Source organism: Dipodomys ordii, unplaced genomic scaffold, assembly GCF_000151885.1.
Source record: "Dipodomys ordii isolate 6190 unplaced genomic scaffold, Dord_2.0 Scaffold81, whole genome shotgun sequence".
NCBI classification, from domain to species: domain Eukaryota; kingdom Metazoa; phylum Chordata; class Mammalia; order Rodentia; family Heteromyidae; genus Dipodomys; species Dipodomys ordii.
Window position 1 is genome coordinate 5,102,403 of NW_012267297.1, and position 18,997 is coordinate 5,121,399.

At 46.7% G+C, this 18,997-nt stretch overlaps 1 protein-coding gene across 3 annotated transcripts in view; it reads right to left on the bottom strand.

Annotated features, from left to right (window-relative positions):
• Window positions 1–347: 347 nt before the first annotated feature.
• Bcat1 (branched chain amino-acid transaminase 1, cytosolic) overlaps window positions 348–18,997 on the bottom strand; it is a 27,158-nt gene continuing 8,508 nt past the window's right edge. For 2 of the 3 annotated variants that reach the window (XM_013025079.1, XM_013025078.1), the window contains 9 exons: window positions 17,833–18,033; window positions 17,241–17,351; window positions 16,163–16,282; window positions 13,535–13,698; window positions 11,703–11,845; window positions 9,175–9,260; window positions 6,693–6,833; window positions 3,990–4,064; window positions 348–1,671 (listed from right to left, as the gene is read on the bottom strand). In XM_013025079.1, the coding sequence (XP_012880533.1) occupies window positions 1,630–1,671; window positions 3,990–4,064; window positions 6,693–6,833; window positions 9,175–9,260; window positions 11,703–11,845; window positions 13,535–13,698; window positions 16,163–16,282; window positions 17,241–17,351; window positions 17,833–18,033 (1,083 nt within the window). In that variant the 3' untranslated portion in view covers window positions 348–1,629. The remainder of the gene's footprint in view (window positions 1,672–3,989; window positions 4,065–6,692; window positions 6,834–9,174; window positions 9,261–11,702; window positions 11,846–13,534; window positions 13,699–16,162; window positions 16,283–17,240; window positions 17,352–17,832; window positions 18,034–18,997) is intronic. The other variant, XM_013025080.1, reaches the window with a different exon arrangement.

The following is an 18,997-nucleotide window of genomic DNA, read 5'->3' on the forward strand; positions in this document are numbered from 1 at the left end:
ACAGACACCAGCCCAGCGATTGCCTGCCACTTGATGGTTAAAATGCCCTTCATGTCTCTCCTGGATAGCCACATAACCAGAGAGGGCAGGCCAGCTTCTGTAGCTCCTGCCTGTCATCCCAGCTACTCAGGAGGCTGAGATCTAAGAATTGGGGTTCCAAGCCAGCAAAAAGCTGGCAGTGGAGGTGTGGCTACAGTGGTAGAGCACTAACCTTGAGCATAAGAGCTCAGGGACAGCGCCCAGGCCTTGAGTTCAAACCCCAGGATATCCACATACATAAAAAAGCCCCTAAAAGATGAAATGTTTTGGAGAAGAAGAATCAAATCTCATTTGCTATGTATCATTAAATGCCATCAGGAAATTATTTCCAACACCCTAAGCTTTTACACTGTCTTTTCTTTGTTCGGCAGAGAGAAGGAAGTATGATCTATGGACTAAAAGTTACTAAGACCAAACCCCAAATCGGAACCTTGATTTCCCAAGGATCAGTGTTTTCTACCAAAATTCAGCTTCCCCTAGACAAATGAGGGAAGGATACAAGTGTAACACAGGAGGAAAAGACCACTTACAGTTGTTCTTTCTGTACCCTAACCAAATGTTCCCACAGGTAAATTCAGCAGATTAGAGCACCAACAGCCTCGCTTCCCCCACACCCCCCAAAAAAGATGATAAAACCAGAGTACACCTCTCTGCTTGCTTAGCTTCGTTTACATTTAACACTTCACATATAAAGCTCAACTCGATTTACACGTAACACGTCACACTCACTCTTGGTTGGAATGGTGGCATGAAATCCATCCCAGTGACCACCTGCATTCCAAGACAGTCTCCCTACACAAAAGCGATTTCTTCCAACTCTGGGCGCCATTTTGTGACTGTGATGACTTAAGAGTCCATGGAAAGTAGATACGGTAGGAGGTGACTGCTATACCCAGCCAGCACCACTCACAAATTCTACATGGAGGTTTTGCAGTACAGAAACACATCAAGAGAGGCTCAACCTCTCATTCATTCATTCTTCGTGTCACCCATCCATCTAGGAAGAGGCCAAGGGTTCTAACAACTAAAATCCCAGCTCTTCCAGTCCTGCTCACAATGGATCGGGCAATGTTGTCAATACGTGAGCTTCCACAGAGGTAAAACGGGAGGAAAACAGGAGAATATTTACCTTCCGTTAGATTTAACTGACTGAGATCACTTAACAGGAAGAAACCCATTTTTTCAGTTATGATTAGAAAATCATCATGAGGATAATGACCTACGGGCTTTACTCAATCACCTTTCAGATACACACACCCCCACACAGCTCATCTGGTGGAGGAGAAATACCTTAGCAAAAGGAAGAAATCGGTTTTGAGTCTGAGTTGGAGGCGATGTTATAATTCAGGAGTCATCTGTGTCATCGGGCTCTCTGTGGGTAAAAGGGTAAAATGACTGTGACATCATGTGTCCACAGAGCAGTCAACAATCCCAAGGCATTGTCTCGTGGAACAAGGGAAGCGATCGGCGGTGCTGTACACTAATAATTCCAACTACATTGTGCACAGCCACTGGCAGGTAGTAAATCTATCGAAATTCTAACAAGAAATAAAAAAGCAAAGGATGGTCCATCTTGGTAGAATTCATTCTTCAGGGCAGCTCAACCGTCCAGTCGCTTTCTTCCCGTCCATACTACAAGAAAAGCAAGAAAGCGGGTTTCAGTAGAAAAGCTCACCTAAGAGGGAGAGATTGGGCTGGGCAGGTGGCTCAGGGGTAGCGTGCTCGCCTAGCATGCATGAGGTCTTGGGTTCAATTCCTCAGTACCACCTACACAGGAAAAAAAAAGCCAGAAGTGGCGCTGTGGCTCAAGTGGTAGAGCGCTAGCCTTGAGCTGAAGAGCTCAGGGACGGTGCCCAGGCCCTGAGTTCAAGCCCCAGGACTGGCAAAAAATAAACTTCCTCCAGCCCCAAACAATCTACCAAGTTGGGGACAGGAATTTAGATGCATACAGGAAGTCGGCTCAAAAGGCTGACTGCTGGGCGCGGAAGGGACAGAACTTGAACATGGTTTCTCATTGGCTGCCCCGTGGTCACCCATGGGTCCCGTGTGCCTTTCTACTTGCTCCGGGTTTGAGGTGATGCAGACAGCGGGGTCTGTGTCTGGAAAGCTTCCTGCTTGAAGGTGGTTTGACATTGGTGTGGCGCTGGGTTCTCAGACAGAAGGGCTGTCTTCAGGAACTTTCTGGAAGGATGGGGCCTACAGAAAAGGCCTTAGGTTCCTGGGATTTGTCTTTTCTTAGCACTTTTGTGCTCATCTTCAGGCCTGAGCTGGTGGCCTGGCTGCTGTCTCTGAGCTTTCTCACCCAAGGCTGGCAGGTGCATCGAGCAGCCACAGCTCCACTTCCAGTTCTCTGTGAGTGTGGTTGGTTGGTTGGGTCGAGGCCTTGAACCGTGGTCCGCAGAGCCCCGCATCTCGGGGAGCTAGAGTTACAGGCATGTACCGTCCCGGCTGAACTTAGAAAGAGGGTTCTGTTTGGGGGGATTGCTTTGTGTTGTTTGTTGGGGGGTAGATCTGTCTTCTTTAAGGTGACGGGTGGGGGGGGGGTCTACCTCCTCTTTCTGGCCCAAGATGTAAATGCCCACTGTGAGTCCAAACTTAAGAGGCCCACCGGTCTTAGCGGTGAGCCAAGCAAACCTTCCTACTTTATAAAGCTAGCTGCCTCCAGTCTCTCATCCTAGTCTGGTGATACTGACTGACAGAACGTCGTTCAAGACCCTCCTCTTAGTGGCGCTGTGGCTCAAGTGGTAGAGCGCTAGCCTTGAGTCTTGAGCTGAAGGACAGCGCCCAGGCCCAGAGTTCAGGCCCCACAACCGACAAAAACAAAAGACCCTCCTCTTAAGTTGTGTTATTGTCTCTGGTATTTTCTTCAGTGTCTCACTCTGCTATATTTCTGTACCAAAAAAAAAAAAATCACTGTGTATTTTGATCTCGGTCCCATGCTGAATGAGTTATAAAAGGAAAATAAAAGGGCTGGGAAGTTGGCTCAGTGGTAGAGTGCTTGCCTTGCATGCCTGAGGCCCTGGGTTCAATTCCTCAGCACTATATAGCAAAAAGAAAAAAGCTGGAAGTGGTACTGTGGCTCAAGTGGTAGAGTGCTAGCCTTGAGCTGAAGAGCTGAGGGACAGCGCTCAGGCCCAGAGTTCAGGCCCCATGACTGGACCCCCCCCCAAAAAAAAAGGAAAATAAAGAACAGGGCACTGGTGGCTCACGCCCTTCATCTTACCTACTCAGGAGAATGAGTTCTAAGGACTGCGGTTCAAAGCCAGCCCTGACAGGAGATTCCAGGAGACTTCTATCTCCAAGTAATAGTAAAAAAAACAATAAAACAGAGGTGTGGCTCAAGGGGTAGAGCACTAGCCTTGAATGAAAAAGCTCAGAGACAGAGCCTGAGTTCAAGACCTAGGACTTGAACCCAGATAGATAGATAGATAGATAGATAGATAGATAGATAGATAGATAGATAGATAGATAGATAGATAGATAGATATAAATTGATAATAGATGGAGGGATAGATAGATAGATAGATAGATATAAATTGATAATAGATGGAGGGATAGATGATGAATAGATGGATGGATAGGCAGATAAATAGTTTTGTACATGCTCTTCTCCTATGAGATAATATAGTAGAGGAATCTGCCACTCAGAAATCTAACTGCCTCATTAATTAAGTGGCCTGAATACTTAGAGGTTATTATTCTTTTTTTCTTCTTTGCCAGTCCTGGGGCTTGAACTCAGGGCCTGGGCACTGTCTCTGAGCTTCTTTCGCTCAAGGCTACCACTTGAGCCACATTTCCACTTCTGGCTTTTTGGTAGTGATTCAGAGATAGTCTTACGGATGGTTTTGAGCCACCATCCTCAGATCTCAGCCACCTGAGTAGCCGGGATTCTAGGTGTGCGCACCGGCGCCCAGCCTCTTGGCACTATGGTCAAACAAAGACCCTCTTACCTGGATATCATTCAGTTTGGTGAAGATTCGGCTTGTCAGCTTAGGGCCATTCTCCATAGTTGGAATGTGTAATACCTAGGAAATAGAAAGAAAAAGCTATTAAGACCCCAATTGGGCTGCTGTGGCTCACACCTGTAATCCCAGCTACTCAGAGAATGAGATCTTGAGATCAATCCTCAAAGTTAGCCATGGCAGGAAAGTCCATGATACTCTTTCTTACCTGCAATGAACCAGCAAAAAGTCAGAAGTAGAGCTGTGACTCAAGTGGTAGAGCACCAACTTGGAGCAAAAAAAAACCAGCTAAGGAACAGTGGGACAGTGCCTACATCCTGAGTTCAAGCCCCAGGAATGGTGCACACACACACACAATTAGACAAAAACAAGTCATTCCATTCTTTTTCTTACCAACTGGATTTGGGACAGCACTGGTTTGTCAGTTTGCCTATCAATCTTTGAGTTGATAAAAGGCGTCAAGGAGAATTATTTCTATCCTAAAATATTGGATCCAATACTCAGAACCTCTCCAGATTCTGGGAATCGGGACTGGGGCAGGTGGCTCCGTGGTAGAGCGCTTGCCTAGCATGCATGAAGCCCTGGGTTCGATTCCTCAGGATCACATACACAGAAAAGCTGGAAGTGACGCTGTGGCTCATGTGGTAGAGCGCTAGCCTTGAGCAAAAGAAGATCAGAGACAGCGCCCAGGTCTTGAGTTCAAGTCCCAGGACTGGCAAGAAAGAAAAAAAAAAAAAGATTCTGGGAATGTCTAAGGATGAATAATTCTGCTTCGCATCTAACCATCTAGGAAAAAAAAATGAGAACAAAAGAATATATTTTGTCAAAAAATTAGAACCAGCCAGAGCAGGGGCATGAATTAGAGCCAATCTACACCTACACAGAAGCTTCTAAGAACTCCTACGGAGGAAAACCTTGTGAGCCCCCCGTCTGGAAGGGGTGATTTACTAAAGCCTGGCCTTCCTGCTGCCAGTTCACGCCTCCAGGCCTGGAAAACGTTGATGGCTTGATTTTAGTAGACAGTCCTGTTCTGAAATATCTTTCTTTCCTGACGGTAATAAGATAATTAGATGAACCATTTGGCTCCAAATGCTTCTTAAGACAGGGCCATTAAAAACATGTTCAGCTCTGTAAACTTATTTCCAGAGGTGAAATCATAAACTGAGCTCAGAAAAAAAAATCTGATCCAATGCCCACGTTGCTACATGAATTGAGCCAACTTACATTACCGAAAAGCCTATTACTCTCATTCTTTAAAACAAGACTATTTAATAAGCATTCCTATGAACATTAATGTATTAATATTAATCTAATGAACAATTGTATGTTCTGTTCCTTATATGATATATAATTAATGATTATATTATTAATGTATAATAAATATTCATATAAAATAAACGAATATTTCTTCCTTGAAACAGTTTGGGTATGGAATTAGGTGATGAAGCTAAGTACAAAATCCATAGGCAATGTTACAGCTAGACTTACAAGGCTGACAAAAAGCCCTTAAAAATAATAAAATTATAATAGAAAAAAATCAAACCAATGAGCAAAGGAAAGAACATTAGAATGTCAACTTAGATATCTATATTTTAATATGTGTCACTTAAGTCAATTCATCTTTTAAGAATGATTTACAGGTACAGGTGGCTCCCGCCTGTCATCCCAGCTACTCAGGAGGCTGAGATCTGAGGATCGTGGTTCAAAACCAGCCTAGGCAAGAAAGTCTGTGAGACTTTCATCTCCAATAAACTACTCAGAAAAGGCCAGAGGTCGCACTGTGGCTCAAGAGGTAAAGTGCTCACCTTGAGCAAAAAGAATCTCAGGAACAGCACCCAGTCCCTGGGTTCAAGCCCCAAGACTGGCACAAAAAAAGAAAAGGAAAAGAATAGATCAGTTACAAGCACTTTTCCCCCAAGTTCTTCTGGCTTGGTGTATTTTATTTCTAAATCTTGTTAACTTCTAATGGAGTCTTTAGTACATGGATTTCTTTCTTTTTTTGGTCGGTCGTGGGGCTTGAACTCTGGGCCTGGGTGCTGTCCCTCAGCTCTTCAGCTCAAAGCTAGCGCTCTACCACTTGAGCCACAGCGCCACTTCCGGCTTTTTTCTTTTTGCTTATGTGGTGCTGAGGAATCAAACCCAGGACCTCATGCATGCAAGGCAAGCTCTCTACCACTGAGCCACCTGCCCAGCCCTAGTACATGGATTTCTTCCTAATGTAGAACACATTTTCATTTTCTTGGGTTTGGCAAGTTACTTATTATTTCCAGAAAATGACCTTGTTTTTTAAAAAAATACTAATAGAAATAACTTTATAACAGGTGTTTTGTTTCTCAAATATCATTACTAGCACAGCAAACAATATACTGTATCCTAGGCTGAAGAAAAGCACAGCATCCTGAATGCTGGTGGCTCACGTCTGTCATCCCAGCTACTCAGGAAGCTGAGATCTGAGGATCACGGTTCAAAGCCAGGCCCAGCAGGAAAGTCCGTGAGACTCTGCTCTCCAATGAACCACCAGAAAACCGGAAGTGGAGCTGTGGCTCAAAGCGGTAGAAGCGCCAGCCTTGTGTGAATGAGCTCAGGGACAGCGCCCTGGCCCTGAGTTCAAGGCCCAAGGTAGGCACTAAGAAAAATTCTAGTTGGATGGTGAGTAATGAATGCCAGGTGATGAAGAACAACTTTCCTCACCTGGCCTTTGTACACGATGTTAGCAACCGGGCAAACAATGCAAGCCGTCCCAGAGCCAAACATCTCCTTCACCCTCTTCTCTTCCAGTGCATTCTCCAGCTCGGCCATAGTCAAGTACCTTTCCGAAACCTTGAACTCACCCTGTGGGCAAGACAGAAAAAGAAAAGGCAATCTTTGTTTTATTAGTTTATCTTTGGTCAGTCGTGGGACTTGAACTCAGGGCCTGGGCACTGTCACTGAGCTCTTTTGCTCAAGGCTAGCGCTCTACCACTTTGAGCTCAACAGCTCCACTTCCGGTTTCCTGGTGGTTCATTGGAGATCAGAGTCTCACAGACTCTTCTGGCTTAGGGCTGGTTGTGAACCACGATCCTCAGATCTCAGCCTCCTGAGTCGTTAGGATGACAGGCGGGAGCCACTCAGCAGATACACAGGATTTTTTTCATGCACACCAGCTTTGTAACCTTTATGGATGTCACCAACCAACTCTCACAAACTCATGAATTCCCAGCGCCCCTTAAATACGTGATCCACATGTATTTTCCTATCAAATCTCAATGTATAGCGTTGCAATGTTATGAATAGCTGTAATGGCCACATAGCAAGACCCATTCTTGAACTCTAAAACGAAGCATGCGGTCTAGCCAGGTTGAGACGTCCCTTAGCCTGTACAGCTAATAAAGGGCAGAGACTGAATTCAAACTCAGATCCCGTCTTGTCTCCAACTGGTCCTCTTTCTACTGTGTCTTTTTAATTATTTTTACTTTTGTATGTGAGTGTTGGGGCTAAAACTCAAAGCCTGGGCGTTGATCCTAAGCTTTTGGACTCCACGCTAGCTCTCTACCATTTGAGCCACAGCAAAAGAATCTCACTGGCTTTCCTGCCCAGGCTGGCTTCAAACCATGATCCTTAGATCTCAGCCTCCCTGACTAGTTGAATTTGTAGGCTTGAGCCACCCAGCACCTGGATTTATTATCAAGTCAAAAGCAGACCACACCCCTTTAATAATCCTCTTCCTTTGTATTATGGTATTTGTGTGGATTAAAACTCCTTCTTACAACTTTTCTTTGTGTGCCAGTCTTGGGGCTTGAACTCAGGGCCTGGACGCTGTCCCTGAGCCTCTTCATTCAAGGCTGGCGCTCTACCACTTGGACCACAGCTCCACTTCTTTTTGGTGGTTCACTGCAGAGAAGAGGCTCATGGACTTTCTTACCCAAGCTGGCTTCAAACCTCGATCCTCAAGTCTCAGCCTCTCGAGTAGCTAGGGTTATAGGTATGAGCCACAAACATGCAGCCGGCTCCTTCTTTAATCTTTTAATCCTCGTACTTATCAACGTTCAAAATTTGTCAGCAGATGTGTGAATTAGGGCAATGAGAATGGACGCAAATAATAAAAAAAAAATAAGCTTGAGGGGATTTGTAAGCAAAGTTCTTAACTTCAAATAAATCTCAAAAATACACACACACACACAAAAACAAAAAACTGGGCTAGAGGCATGGTTTCAAGTGACAGAGCACCAGCCTTGAGCAGGAAAACTACGGAGAGGCTTCAAGATTGACCACCAGCACAAACAAACAAAAGCAGGCTGTGTTCTGTATTTGGGGGTAGAAGGGGATGAATAGGCAGAAAGGCCAACCTTTTCTTGTTCTTGTTTTGATGCTATTCTTTTAGCTCTGGGCAATCTCCCTTGTCGGAGAAGGACTGACCATCTCCTACGTGCGTTTTGGCACTTTTATGGCTAAAATAACCACCTTTTAAAAATAAATTAGAGCTAAAGAGTCACAAAGGAAAACATAAAAGCCCCTCATAAAAACAATCTGATTTTCTGGCTAGCAAATCAATCGTGCAGGAAGCCATTTCCACACCACAACCCTCACCAGATCCTGTGTGCTGGGCGGGTTTTTTTATTCCTTTACTAAAACACATTCCCCAAGCCTATCTTTGACACACACACACACACACACACACACACACACACACACACACACACAGCTGCTGGAAAGTTCTACCAACAGTTGGCATATGTTACGTCTGAGGTGCCAGCCAGGTTGTGGTTGGGCCTTGCTGAATTGGAGTTTTATTTAGAAACTATTTCCGCTATTTTCAGTCTGTTTCTTCAGAAAAGTGGTAATAGGCGGGTGTCTGAACATCTCTCCCCAAATCCTAACCAACAAGCTGTGCCAAACAATGGCTTATTCAATTCTCATATTTTTAGGTCCACCAGGCATTAGCAGTGTATGCCTGCCAGCCCAGCTACTCGGGAGGCTGAGATCTGAAGATCGTGGTTCAAAGCCAACCCAGGCAGGAAAGTCTGTGAGACTCTGATCTCCAGTGAACCACCAGAAAACCAGAAGTGGCGCTGTAGCTCAAAGTCATAGAGCTCTAGCCTTGAACGAAGAGCTCAGGGACAGCGCCCAGGCCTTGAGTTCAAGCCCTAGAAACAACAACAATAACAACAAGGTTCCAAGGTCAAAGGCCCCTTACCCAGTCCCGGGTCAGTTCCAGAATACTCTTCCGGGTCACTCCGGGAAGGATGATGCCATCTAGGGGTGGAGTCGCTAGTTCTTCCTCTGTAAATTAGGAATTCAGAATACTTTCAAAATTTAAATCATTAATCAGTGTGTATGGGGTGTGTGTGTGTGTGTGTGTGTGTGTGTGTGTGCATGTACCAGTCCTAAGCCTTGAACTCTGGGCCTGGAGGTGGTGAAGATCTCACCCTGCAGACAGGTTGGTCTTGACAAGGCTCCTAGCAGAGTAGGGACACACGTCCAGTGTATACTGAAGGATGGAAGGAACAACGCCCAGACGCATCGCCCGATCTCCCCAAACATCAACTCCCCCACAGCTTCTGCTTGTCTGGATAACGCCAGGACCTGGACGCTGCGGGTCCCGTGCGTTCACACAATGAGCCTGGTCTGCCTGAGAAGCCAGCAGTCGGCAGCTTGATCCGGGAGCGGAGGGGTACTCTGCACAGCACTGCGCGGCTCCTGGATCTGAATACTCCAGCCAGCTTGCACAAGAGCATCTCACAAGAACGCTGCATGTGCTAACTGGATCGGTGCTAATCATCCTGCTCACTTCCAGCTTACTATTCTTTGTGGATGTCCCACAGCTAAACCAAACTTGCTACAGAATGGCTCTGGAGTCCTTTTTTGTGTATGTGCCGGTCCTAGTGCTTGAACTGAGTCTCTCACTCCATTTGGCTCTGACACTGGAGGCCGCAGCTCCACTTCTGACTTTCTGGTGGCTCATTGGAGACAAAGAGTCTCAGAGCCTTCGCAGCCCGGGCTGACCTCAGCCCTCCATCCTCCAACCTCAGGATTCCGGGTGCGTCACCAGCCGGGGTGAGTGGCCAGCTCCCACGTTCCCGGCAGGAGTGGGAGGCCGTTTATAGCACAAGCCTGCGCCAGGATTTCTAGCTGTTTCTGAGGAAGGCACGTAGGTGCATTTGGACGGGGCGCCAAGCCACCCAGAAGTGATGACAGGACCGCTTCTGAATGCCACACTGAGGTCTTCTGTTTTGGAAGGGGGACGTGGTTTGGGTGGGCAGAGGGAGGAACAGCTGAGCTCGATTTGTACCTCGCAAGCTCAGAGGCCAACAAGGTGGATGGATGGACTCATGGGTTTATACGTATATATAATTCCATACCATATATATATAACACATATACTATATGTTACATAAAGTATATAATATAGTATATAATAATATAGTATACATATAAGAGTATAATATATTATATAGTATATTATAGCATATATTGTATAACGTAATATATAATATATAAATATAGCATATATAGTATATAATATACTGTATGTAATATAGTATATGGGTATGTACATTATATATATTATACATGTAATAAACAATATGTATATATGATAAATATATAATAAATCATATATAACAAATACATAATAAATAGAATACATATAAGTACATCTATGTTACATAAATATATGTATAATACCCATAAACCTATGCATACAAAAATATAAATATAATATAGTACAAATATATATTTATGGGCTGGGAAGGTGGCTCAGTGGTAGAGCGCTTGTCTTGCATGCATGAGGCCCTGGGTTCAATTCCTCAGCACCACATAAGCAAAAAAGAAAAAAGCCGGAAGTGGCGCTGTGGCTCAAGTGGTAGAGCTCTAGCCTTGAGCTGAAGAGCTGAGGGACAGTGCCCAGGCCCAGAGTTCAAGCCCCACGACTGGACCCCAAAAAAAAAGAAATATATATTTATATATTATATATACATTTATATAACATGGTATATATAAAACATATTGTATAAATAATATGCATTTATATATCACACATGTATTATATATTATGTTTGTGTTCTATTACCGTATAGTTAATTAGTGTGTTATTTATATATTTGATATTATGTATTATGTAAATATATAATGTGCAATATATGTATTGTATTAATAACATTAATATATTGCTATATATTAATATATTATTTGTATATTAAAACATTGGATATTGTCATGTAATATATTAAGATAGAATATACAGCACATAGTATATATCAAATCATATATGTGTATGTATATGAAATCGTATATAATTCTGAAATGCCAAACTCTCCAACAGAAGTTCTCGGTGTTAAGGACACCCAGCAGAGGTTGGAAGAACTCGGCCACGTCTGGCTTTTCCCAGGCTAAGAGCCACACGAAGACGTTTCCACCCAGCTGGGCAGTGCCAGACTGACAATGGAATGAAACACAGAAAAGCAGACTTGTCATCCCAGCTACTCAGGAGGCTGAGCTGTGAGGATCGCGGTTCAAAGCCAGCCAGGGCAGGAAAGTCCGTGGGGCTCTGATCCCCCACGAACCACCAGAAAACCAGCAGTGGATGGGCGGCTCCAAGGGGTAGAACGCTAACTTTGAACAAAAAGAAGTTCAGGGCCGGCGCCCAGGCCCTGAGTTCAAGGCCCACGAATGACAAAAGACAACCCCAGAGAAACCAGCAGCGCAGAGATCGACGCGGATTACCTCCGTCCTCATTTATCCAGTAGAGGAAAAGATTCATCGTCCCAACTTCGGTGATCTGCTGATCTTTCCCGTACAGCCACAGCACCTGCTGACATTGGTTCTCTGCAGCTTCGCATTGAGCCCAAAGCGAGGGGCCGTAATTCCTTGGAGAGAAGAGGCAACCTGCCAGTGATCACCCCCAAAGACTCCATCTGGCCCTAGCAACTCGCTCACCGCACGTGCAGACAATGTATTGTGTTTCTAATAGTCATGTCCATGGGACGCCATCTGGTTGACCGCGTAACATTAGAGGAAACTCATTCGAGAACAGAACTGGAATGTGTTCGTCTTCCTCCAGAGCAAATCCTCATAGGAAGAGGAAAAACAGCCAGGCCCCGGTGGCTCACGCCCGGTATCCCAGCCACTCCGGAGGCTGAGTTCTGAGGATCGTGGTTTGAAGCCAACCCAAGCAGGAAGGTCCCTGTGAGTCTTATTTCCAGGTCACTAGCAAAAAGCCAGAAGTGGAGCTGTGGCCCCAGTGGTAGAACGCTAGCCTGAGCACAAAAGCTCAGGGCCCTTGCCTAAGCCCTGAGTTCAAGTCCCAGGACTTGCACAATAAATAAGTAAATACTTTATTTAAAGTAAGTGTAGCTTCTGCTGAACATGTTAGTTTTCCTTGTCAGGTTGAACCTCCAGAAGTCTAGAATCATCTGGATTTCTGGGCCTAAACCTGTGGGTTTTCTTCCTGAACTTTCTCTGTAGTCTGATTTTACACAGGCCATTTACATTTTAATCTGTTACTTAACCAAGCCCTGGGCCAGTGGCTCATGCCTGTAATCCCAGCTACTCAGGAGGCTGAGATCTGAGCGTTGTAGTTCAAAGCCAACTCAGCAGGAAAGTCCATGAGACTCTCCTCTCCACTGAACCACCAAAATAAGCCAGAAGTGGAGCCATGGTTCAAGTGGTAAAGCACCAGCCTTGAGCGTAAAAGCTCAGGGACAGCACCCGGGCCCTGAGTTCAAGCCCATAACCAACCAAAAGAAGAATGATCTGTTACCATGGTCTGTGCCAAATTCACACCATTCCTTGGAAAACACTGAGCAGGATTCTCAGCCTCCTGCAGGCCTACACTGAGGTAGCTGACTATTACATGGTTGATTTTAGTTTCCATTGTTGGTTGGTTTCTGTGTGCTTATAGGTGTGTCCCAGATCTGAGAGCTACCCAGAATTACCCACAATGAGTAATATCTCTAACTAGTCCTTAACTCTGTGTGTGTGTGTGTGTGTCTGTGTCAGTCAGGGGCTTGAACTCAGGGCTTACGCACTGTCCCTGACCATTTTTTGCTCAAGGCTAGCACTCTACCACTTGAGCCACAGCTCCACTTCCGGTTTCCTGGTGGTTCACTGGAGATCAGAGTCTCACAGACTTTCCTGCCCAGGGTTGATCTCAAACCACGATCCTCAAGATCTCAGCCTCCAGGGGCTGGGCAGGTGGCTCAGGAGTAGAGTGCTCGCCTAGCATGCATGAAGCCCTGGGTTCAATTCCTCAAAAAAAAAGCCAGACGTGGAGCTGTGGCTCAAATGGTAGAGCGCTAGCATTAAGCAAAAGCAGCTCAGGGACAGCGCCCAGGCCCTGAGTTCAAGACCCCCAGAGAGGAAAAAGGAAAAGGATCTGAGCCTCCCGAGTAGCTAGGAGGCCAGGCGTGAGCCACCAGCACCTGGCCTCACTCCTACCAATTTCTCTTATTGATCTACCAGATGAAGAGACTCAGCCAGCCACCAAGGCTTCTCCCTGGGCCGATGGAATACAACGGTGATGACGGAATGCCAGTCAGACACCCGGAGGGACTTACCCTCCGATCTTGTAGTCTCCCGTGCCTCCTTCCCAGGCTCGAACATACTTAGGGTTGGTCCACAGAGACACAGGGTTAAAGGTTCCACTGGAAAAGTAAGGCCCCACAGGGCTCAGGATGACGAAGAGGAGGGCTTTCTTGGGCTTTTTCACGCCCAGGGAAGGCTGCAATGGAAACAAGGGACACACACCTGTGAGCCACAAGTCTGACACCAGGCCGGGGTCGAGGATGCACCTGTGAAGGGCTTTTGGTGTGGTTTAGCTGTGTGTGTGTGTGTGTGTGCTGAGATCTGAAGATTGTGGTTCAAAACCAGCCCTGGCATCATCTCCAATGAACCACCCCAAAATAAGCACCAAGTGGCGCTGTGGCTCAAGTGGTAGAGCGCCAGCCTTGTGTAAGAAAGCTCAGGGACAGCGCCCAGGCCTTGAGTTCATCAAGCCCCTAGGATTGGCACAATTTAAAAAAAAGACAAGAAAAAAAAGGTCCAACGTTACCTTCGTACCTTCGGTACGCAGCATCTTTCCTGGGTGCTGTGTATAGGTCGTTGTTTTAGTTTTAGTTTTGTTTTGTTCTGTTGTTTTGGGGCTTCTTTTAATGCCGATTCTGGGGCTTGAACTCAGGGCCATTTGTCGCTGAGCTTTTGCTCCAGGCTGGCGCTCTATTACTTGAGCCACAGCTCCACCTCGGGATTTTTGGTGATTAATTGAGTCTCACGGATTTTCCTACCCTGGCTGGCCTCCAATCTCAGTCCTCACATTGCAGCCTCCTGAGTAGCCAGGATTACAGGCATGAGCCACCAGCGCCTGGCTTTATTTTAGCTCCTGGGAAGTTTCTCAACAGAACTGTGAACCACACTACAGTGAGTGTCCAATAGATCTATAAACAAAGTGACCGCATTTTCATTGGCTGTGATCTGAATACCCGGGACCTGCTTTACACTCGGAACAAAGGTATTTTAGGCAACCTGCAGTTAGATTCAAAGTACATTCAGGAAGCGTCCTGAAAACTCTTTCTTGTGATCAATTTCACTTCGTTCTTGGCTCAGGGCAGAGCTCAGTGGTAGAGCGAGCAATGCCCAGCCTGCCCCGCAGCGAAAGAAATAATAAAAGAGAAATAACACCAAAGAAATGAAAGAGAAATAACCCAGAAAAGAAATAAAATAGAAATAACACCCGTCACCTTTGAACTGGGTGCAGCCTTGCACGGTACCACTAGGTGGCAGTGTGGAGTGCACCAGCGGAAATCTCAATGACTCCAAATCTTCTTCATTCTAAGCCAGTAGGCAAATTAGAGGCTAGAATTAATTCCTCCATGCTGGGTAAGTCCTGGCTGAATCCTATTCCTCCTTGGCCATCCCTTAATTGTGTTTCTATGAAGTTCACCCTGTGAGATCTCTCAAAGACTGACCCCGCTGCTTCAAAGAGAAAATAAACCAAGCCGGGTGCTGATGCTCACGCCTGTAATCCCAGCCACTGGGAAGGCTGAGACCTGTGGATCGCGGTTTGAATGAAAAGCCAGCCCAGGTCAGCCAAGTCTGTGAGACTCGGGCCTACGGTTAAACACCAAAAAAGGTAGAAGTAGAGCTGTGGCTCCAGTGGTAGAGCACCAACCTTGCACAAAACAAATCTAATTAGAGACAGTGCCCGGGCCTTAAGTACAAGAAACAAGACTGAAACTGGCCAGGTGGCTCGGTGGTAGAGTGCTCGCCTAGCATGCATGAAGCCCTGGGTTTGATTCCTCAGTACCACAGACACAGAAAAGGCAGGAAGTGGCACTGTGGCTCACGTGGTAGAGCGCCAGCCTTGAGCCAAAGAAGCTCAGGGACAGCGCCCAGGCCCTGAGTTCAAGTCCCAGGACTGGCAAAAAAATAAAATAAAATATATAAATATTATTATAATACATAAATAAGATATATGTAAATTATATAAGTGAACCTATATAAATAGACATATAAACACATGTAACTACATATAAATAGCAAATATAAAAATAAAATTAAAATTAATTAATTAAAATTAAAAATAAGCATAAATAAATATCTATTTTGTTTTTTAATAGATAGAAATGAAAGGACTAGTTTGGCTTCGCAGGGCGGCCTGGGGATGTGAGTTAACAAAAGTCTGCCCCCAGGCCTCTCTTTCCAGGTCACTGAGGGATTCAGAGAAATAGGAAGGATTTCCAAGTTCCAGGTCGGCAGAAAGAGCTCAGTGAGCTGAGAACATTCCATGCCGGTCTTCAGCGGGTGGAGAATTCTTCTGCCTGACTGGACCCCGCAGAAGGAAGAAAATGGAGAAAGTCACTTCGATGAATAACAAAAGCCATGTGTGTGTGTGTGTGTGTGAGAGAGTGTGTGTGTGTGTGTGTGTGTGTGTGTCCGTGCACACATGCGCACACCAATCCTGAGACCTGAACTCTGGCTGACACCCTACTCCTCGAGCCACAGCTCCATTTCCAGCTTTTTGCTGGTTCACTGGAGATCAGCAGTCAAGCCGGGCTGGCTTTGAACCGGGATCCTCAGATCTCAGCTTCCTAGGTTGGCTGGGACGGCAGGCGGGAGCCACCAGCGCTGGTGGTGGAACTAAACCCGCCAAGCAGGAATCCCGGGTGGGTAAGGGGTTCAGCGTGTACCTCGGTTCCAATCAAGGTGGGCCGGATGTACAGACTGGCGGAGGTAGAATACGGCACCCACTCCTGATCCAACTTGATGAGCTGCTGAATGCACTCCAGTAGTTCCTGCGGGTCAAACACCTGAAAGACGAAACAAAACGAACTTCCATCCTGACCCCCGCAGCACGCGGGAGGCTTCGGTATTATTTATAAATAATAATAAGACATCCTCAAGATGTCCGTTCAGATTCCAATCCAAAGTACCTTCAGGTCAATGCTGTTCCCCGCTCTGTAGTGAAATCAATACGCAATAAACCAACACGGCTGGATGCCGGTGGCTCACGCCCCTCAGCCCCGCTACGCAGGAGGCAGAGAGCTGAGGATCTCGGTTCAAAGCCAGCCTGGGCAGGAAACTCCATGAGACTCGTCTTCCATAAACTACTTCAGAAAAAGCCAGAAATGGCGCCATGGTTCAAGTGGTAGAGCGCCAGCCTTGAGCCATAGAAGCTGTTCAGGGACAGCGCCCAGGCCTTGAGTTCAGGGTGGTGGTAGATTATCTGGGCTCAGTGTCTGAAAACAGTATGCCCCCCCCAAATGGCTATACTGTACCCTATATTTTATGTCTTCAGTATCATTCCTGAAGCCTCTAGATTAGTTTCACCAGGGTTTTTCTTCCGTGTGTGTGTGTGTGTGTGTGTGTGTGTGTGTGTCCTGGGTCTTGAACTCAGGGCCTGGGCGCTGTCCCTCAGCTCTTCAGCTCAAGGCTGGCGCTCTACCACTTGAACCATAGCACCACTTCCAGTTTTCTCGTGGTTTATTGGAGATCAGAGTCTCAGGGACTTTCCTGCCCGGGCTGGCTTTGAACCGTGATCCTCAGCTCTCAGTCTCTGAAGTAGCTGGATGACAGGCGGGAGCTGCTGGTGTTTTCTTTCCAACGTTCCCGTGACTCATGGAAGTGGATCAGAAACTCACCTCCGTGGGGACCGATTGGAAGCAATTCAGAAACAATTTTTTTTTCTTTTTAATTTGAGCAGCCAGTTCAGAGAGACTGGCTCCACGGACAGAAAAAAAACACGTGTTTCCATCTGAATTTTCATACCGGCAAAGTGGACCTCACGGCAGACCGGAACATTCTATCCATGTTCAAGTGGGGCCGGAAAAGTCGAATTTTATTATCAACTCCCCGAAAGGCTTTCAGACCTTCAAACAACTGCAGAAAAAAGAGAAAAAAGCCACAGCACGTTGAGTGAGCGGACACATCCAGGCTCAAAACACTGACTGTGTGCCGGAATATTCCACCAGACTCACGCCTGTCATCCCAGCCCCTCAGGAGGCTGAGATCCAGAGGATCCCGGTTCAAAGCCAACCTGGGCAGGAAAGTCCCTGAGACTCTGATCTCCCATGAACCACCAGAAAACCAGAAGTGGTGCTGTCCCTGAGCTGCTCTTGAACTCAGGGTCTAGATACTCTTCCTTTGTTTTTTTCACCCAAGACTGGCGCTCTACCACTTGAGCCACGCTCCCCTTCCAGCTTTTTGCTGGTTCACTGGAGATCAGAGTCTCGGGGACGTTTCTACCCCCAGCTAGCTTCAAACCTTCTCAGCTCTCAGCCTCCTGAGTAGCTGGGATGAGATAGGAGCCACAGGAGAGCCCTGTTTATGAGTGTTAATTTACACACACACACACGCTTACTTGCACGGCATAGTGCAGGGCCGAGGAGGCCGGGTGTAAGGAGAGGTTCTGGAAAGGCTGGATCTGAGGCTTCCCCCACCCCGAGTCCGCGCACCACTCCACTATGAGCATGTGGTCTGTGAACTCCGCGCCAAACACCAGGCCCTTGGGGTCCGGCTTCTCCTTGAACGTGGTAGCTGGGGTGATGATGAGATCTTTAGCCTGGAGTAGAAACAGAAGAAGAAGGGGCTGGGCAGGTGGCTCTGTGGTAGAGTACTCACCTCACATGCCTGAGGCCCTGGGTTCGATTCCTCAGCACCACATGAGCAGAAAAGGCCAGCTGAAGAGCTGAGGGACAGCGCCCAGGGCCCCAGGACTGGTACAAATCTTGAGACGTGTTTTTGCTGTTTTCCTGATCTCTTTCTGCACCTCCTGTGCCTGAACCATTTCCCCACCCCACTTCCGGTCTGACCCATTTCCCCACCCCACTTCCTCAGATCTTCACGGAGATTACGGGGTGCGGTTCAAAGCCCTGCCCTGCCTCGGTGACTTAAAAATGCAACATTTCCAGAAAATTCTGAAAGGCGATCAGCCTAGATGAGAGCTTTCAAACTCCTTCCCTTAAAAGACTCCAGGGCTGGACTCCAGCTCCATGGCTGAGCCATTGCCAGGCATGAAGGAGCCAGGATCCATGACCAGACCACGAAAAATAAGTACTTTTTAAATCTGGGCACTAGTGGCTCCCGCCCGTCATCCTAGCTGCTCAGGGGGCTGAAGTCTGAGGGTCACGGTTCAAAGCCAGCCCCGGACAGCAAAATCCTAAAGACTCTCTCTGATCTCCAGTGAACCACCAGAAGTGGCGCTGTGGCTCAAGTGGTAGAGCGCCAGCCTTGAGGGAAAAGAAAAAGCTAAGGGGCAATACCTCGGTCCTGAGTTCAAGTCCCACCATAAAAAAGAAGAGAAGGATAAATAAAATCCTTCAAGGAAAATAAACAGTGTTTATCTCCTTCTTGGGAGAAACTTACAGACTGGATCTGTAGACCACGACCCTCGGAGAGATTACCAAATGGTAATCCCTTTTAATCTCATTTCCCCCTCCTTCCCCCCCAGGACTTCATCTCAATCAGAAGGGTGTGTAAGCACCAGAGTTTAGGCCTGGTGGATTAGCAGAGCAAATCTTCTGCGG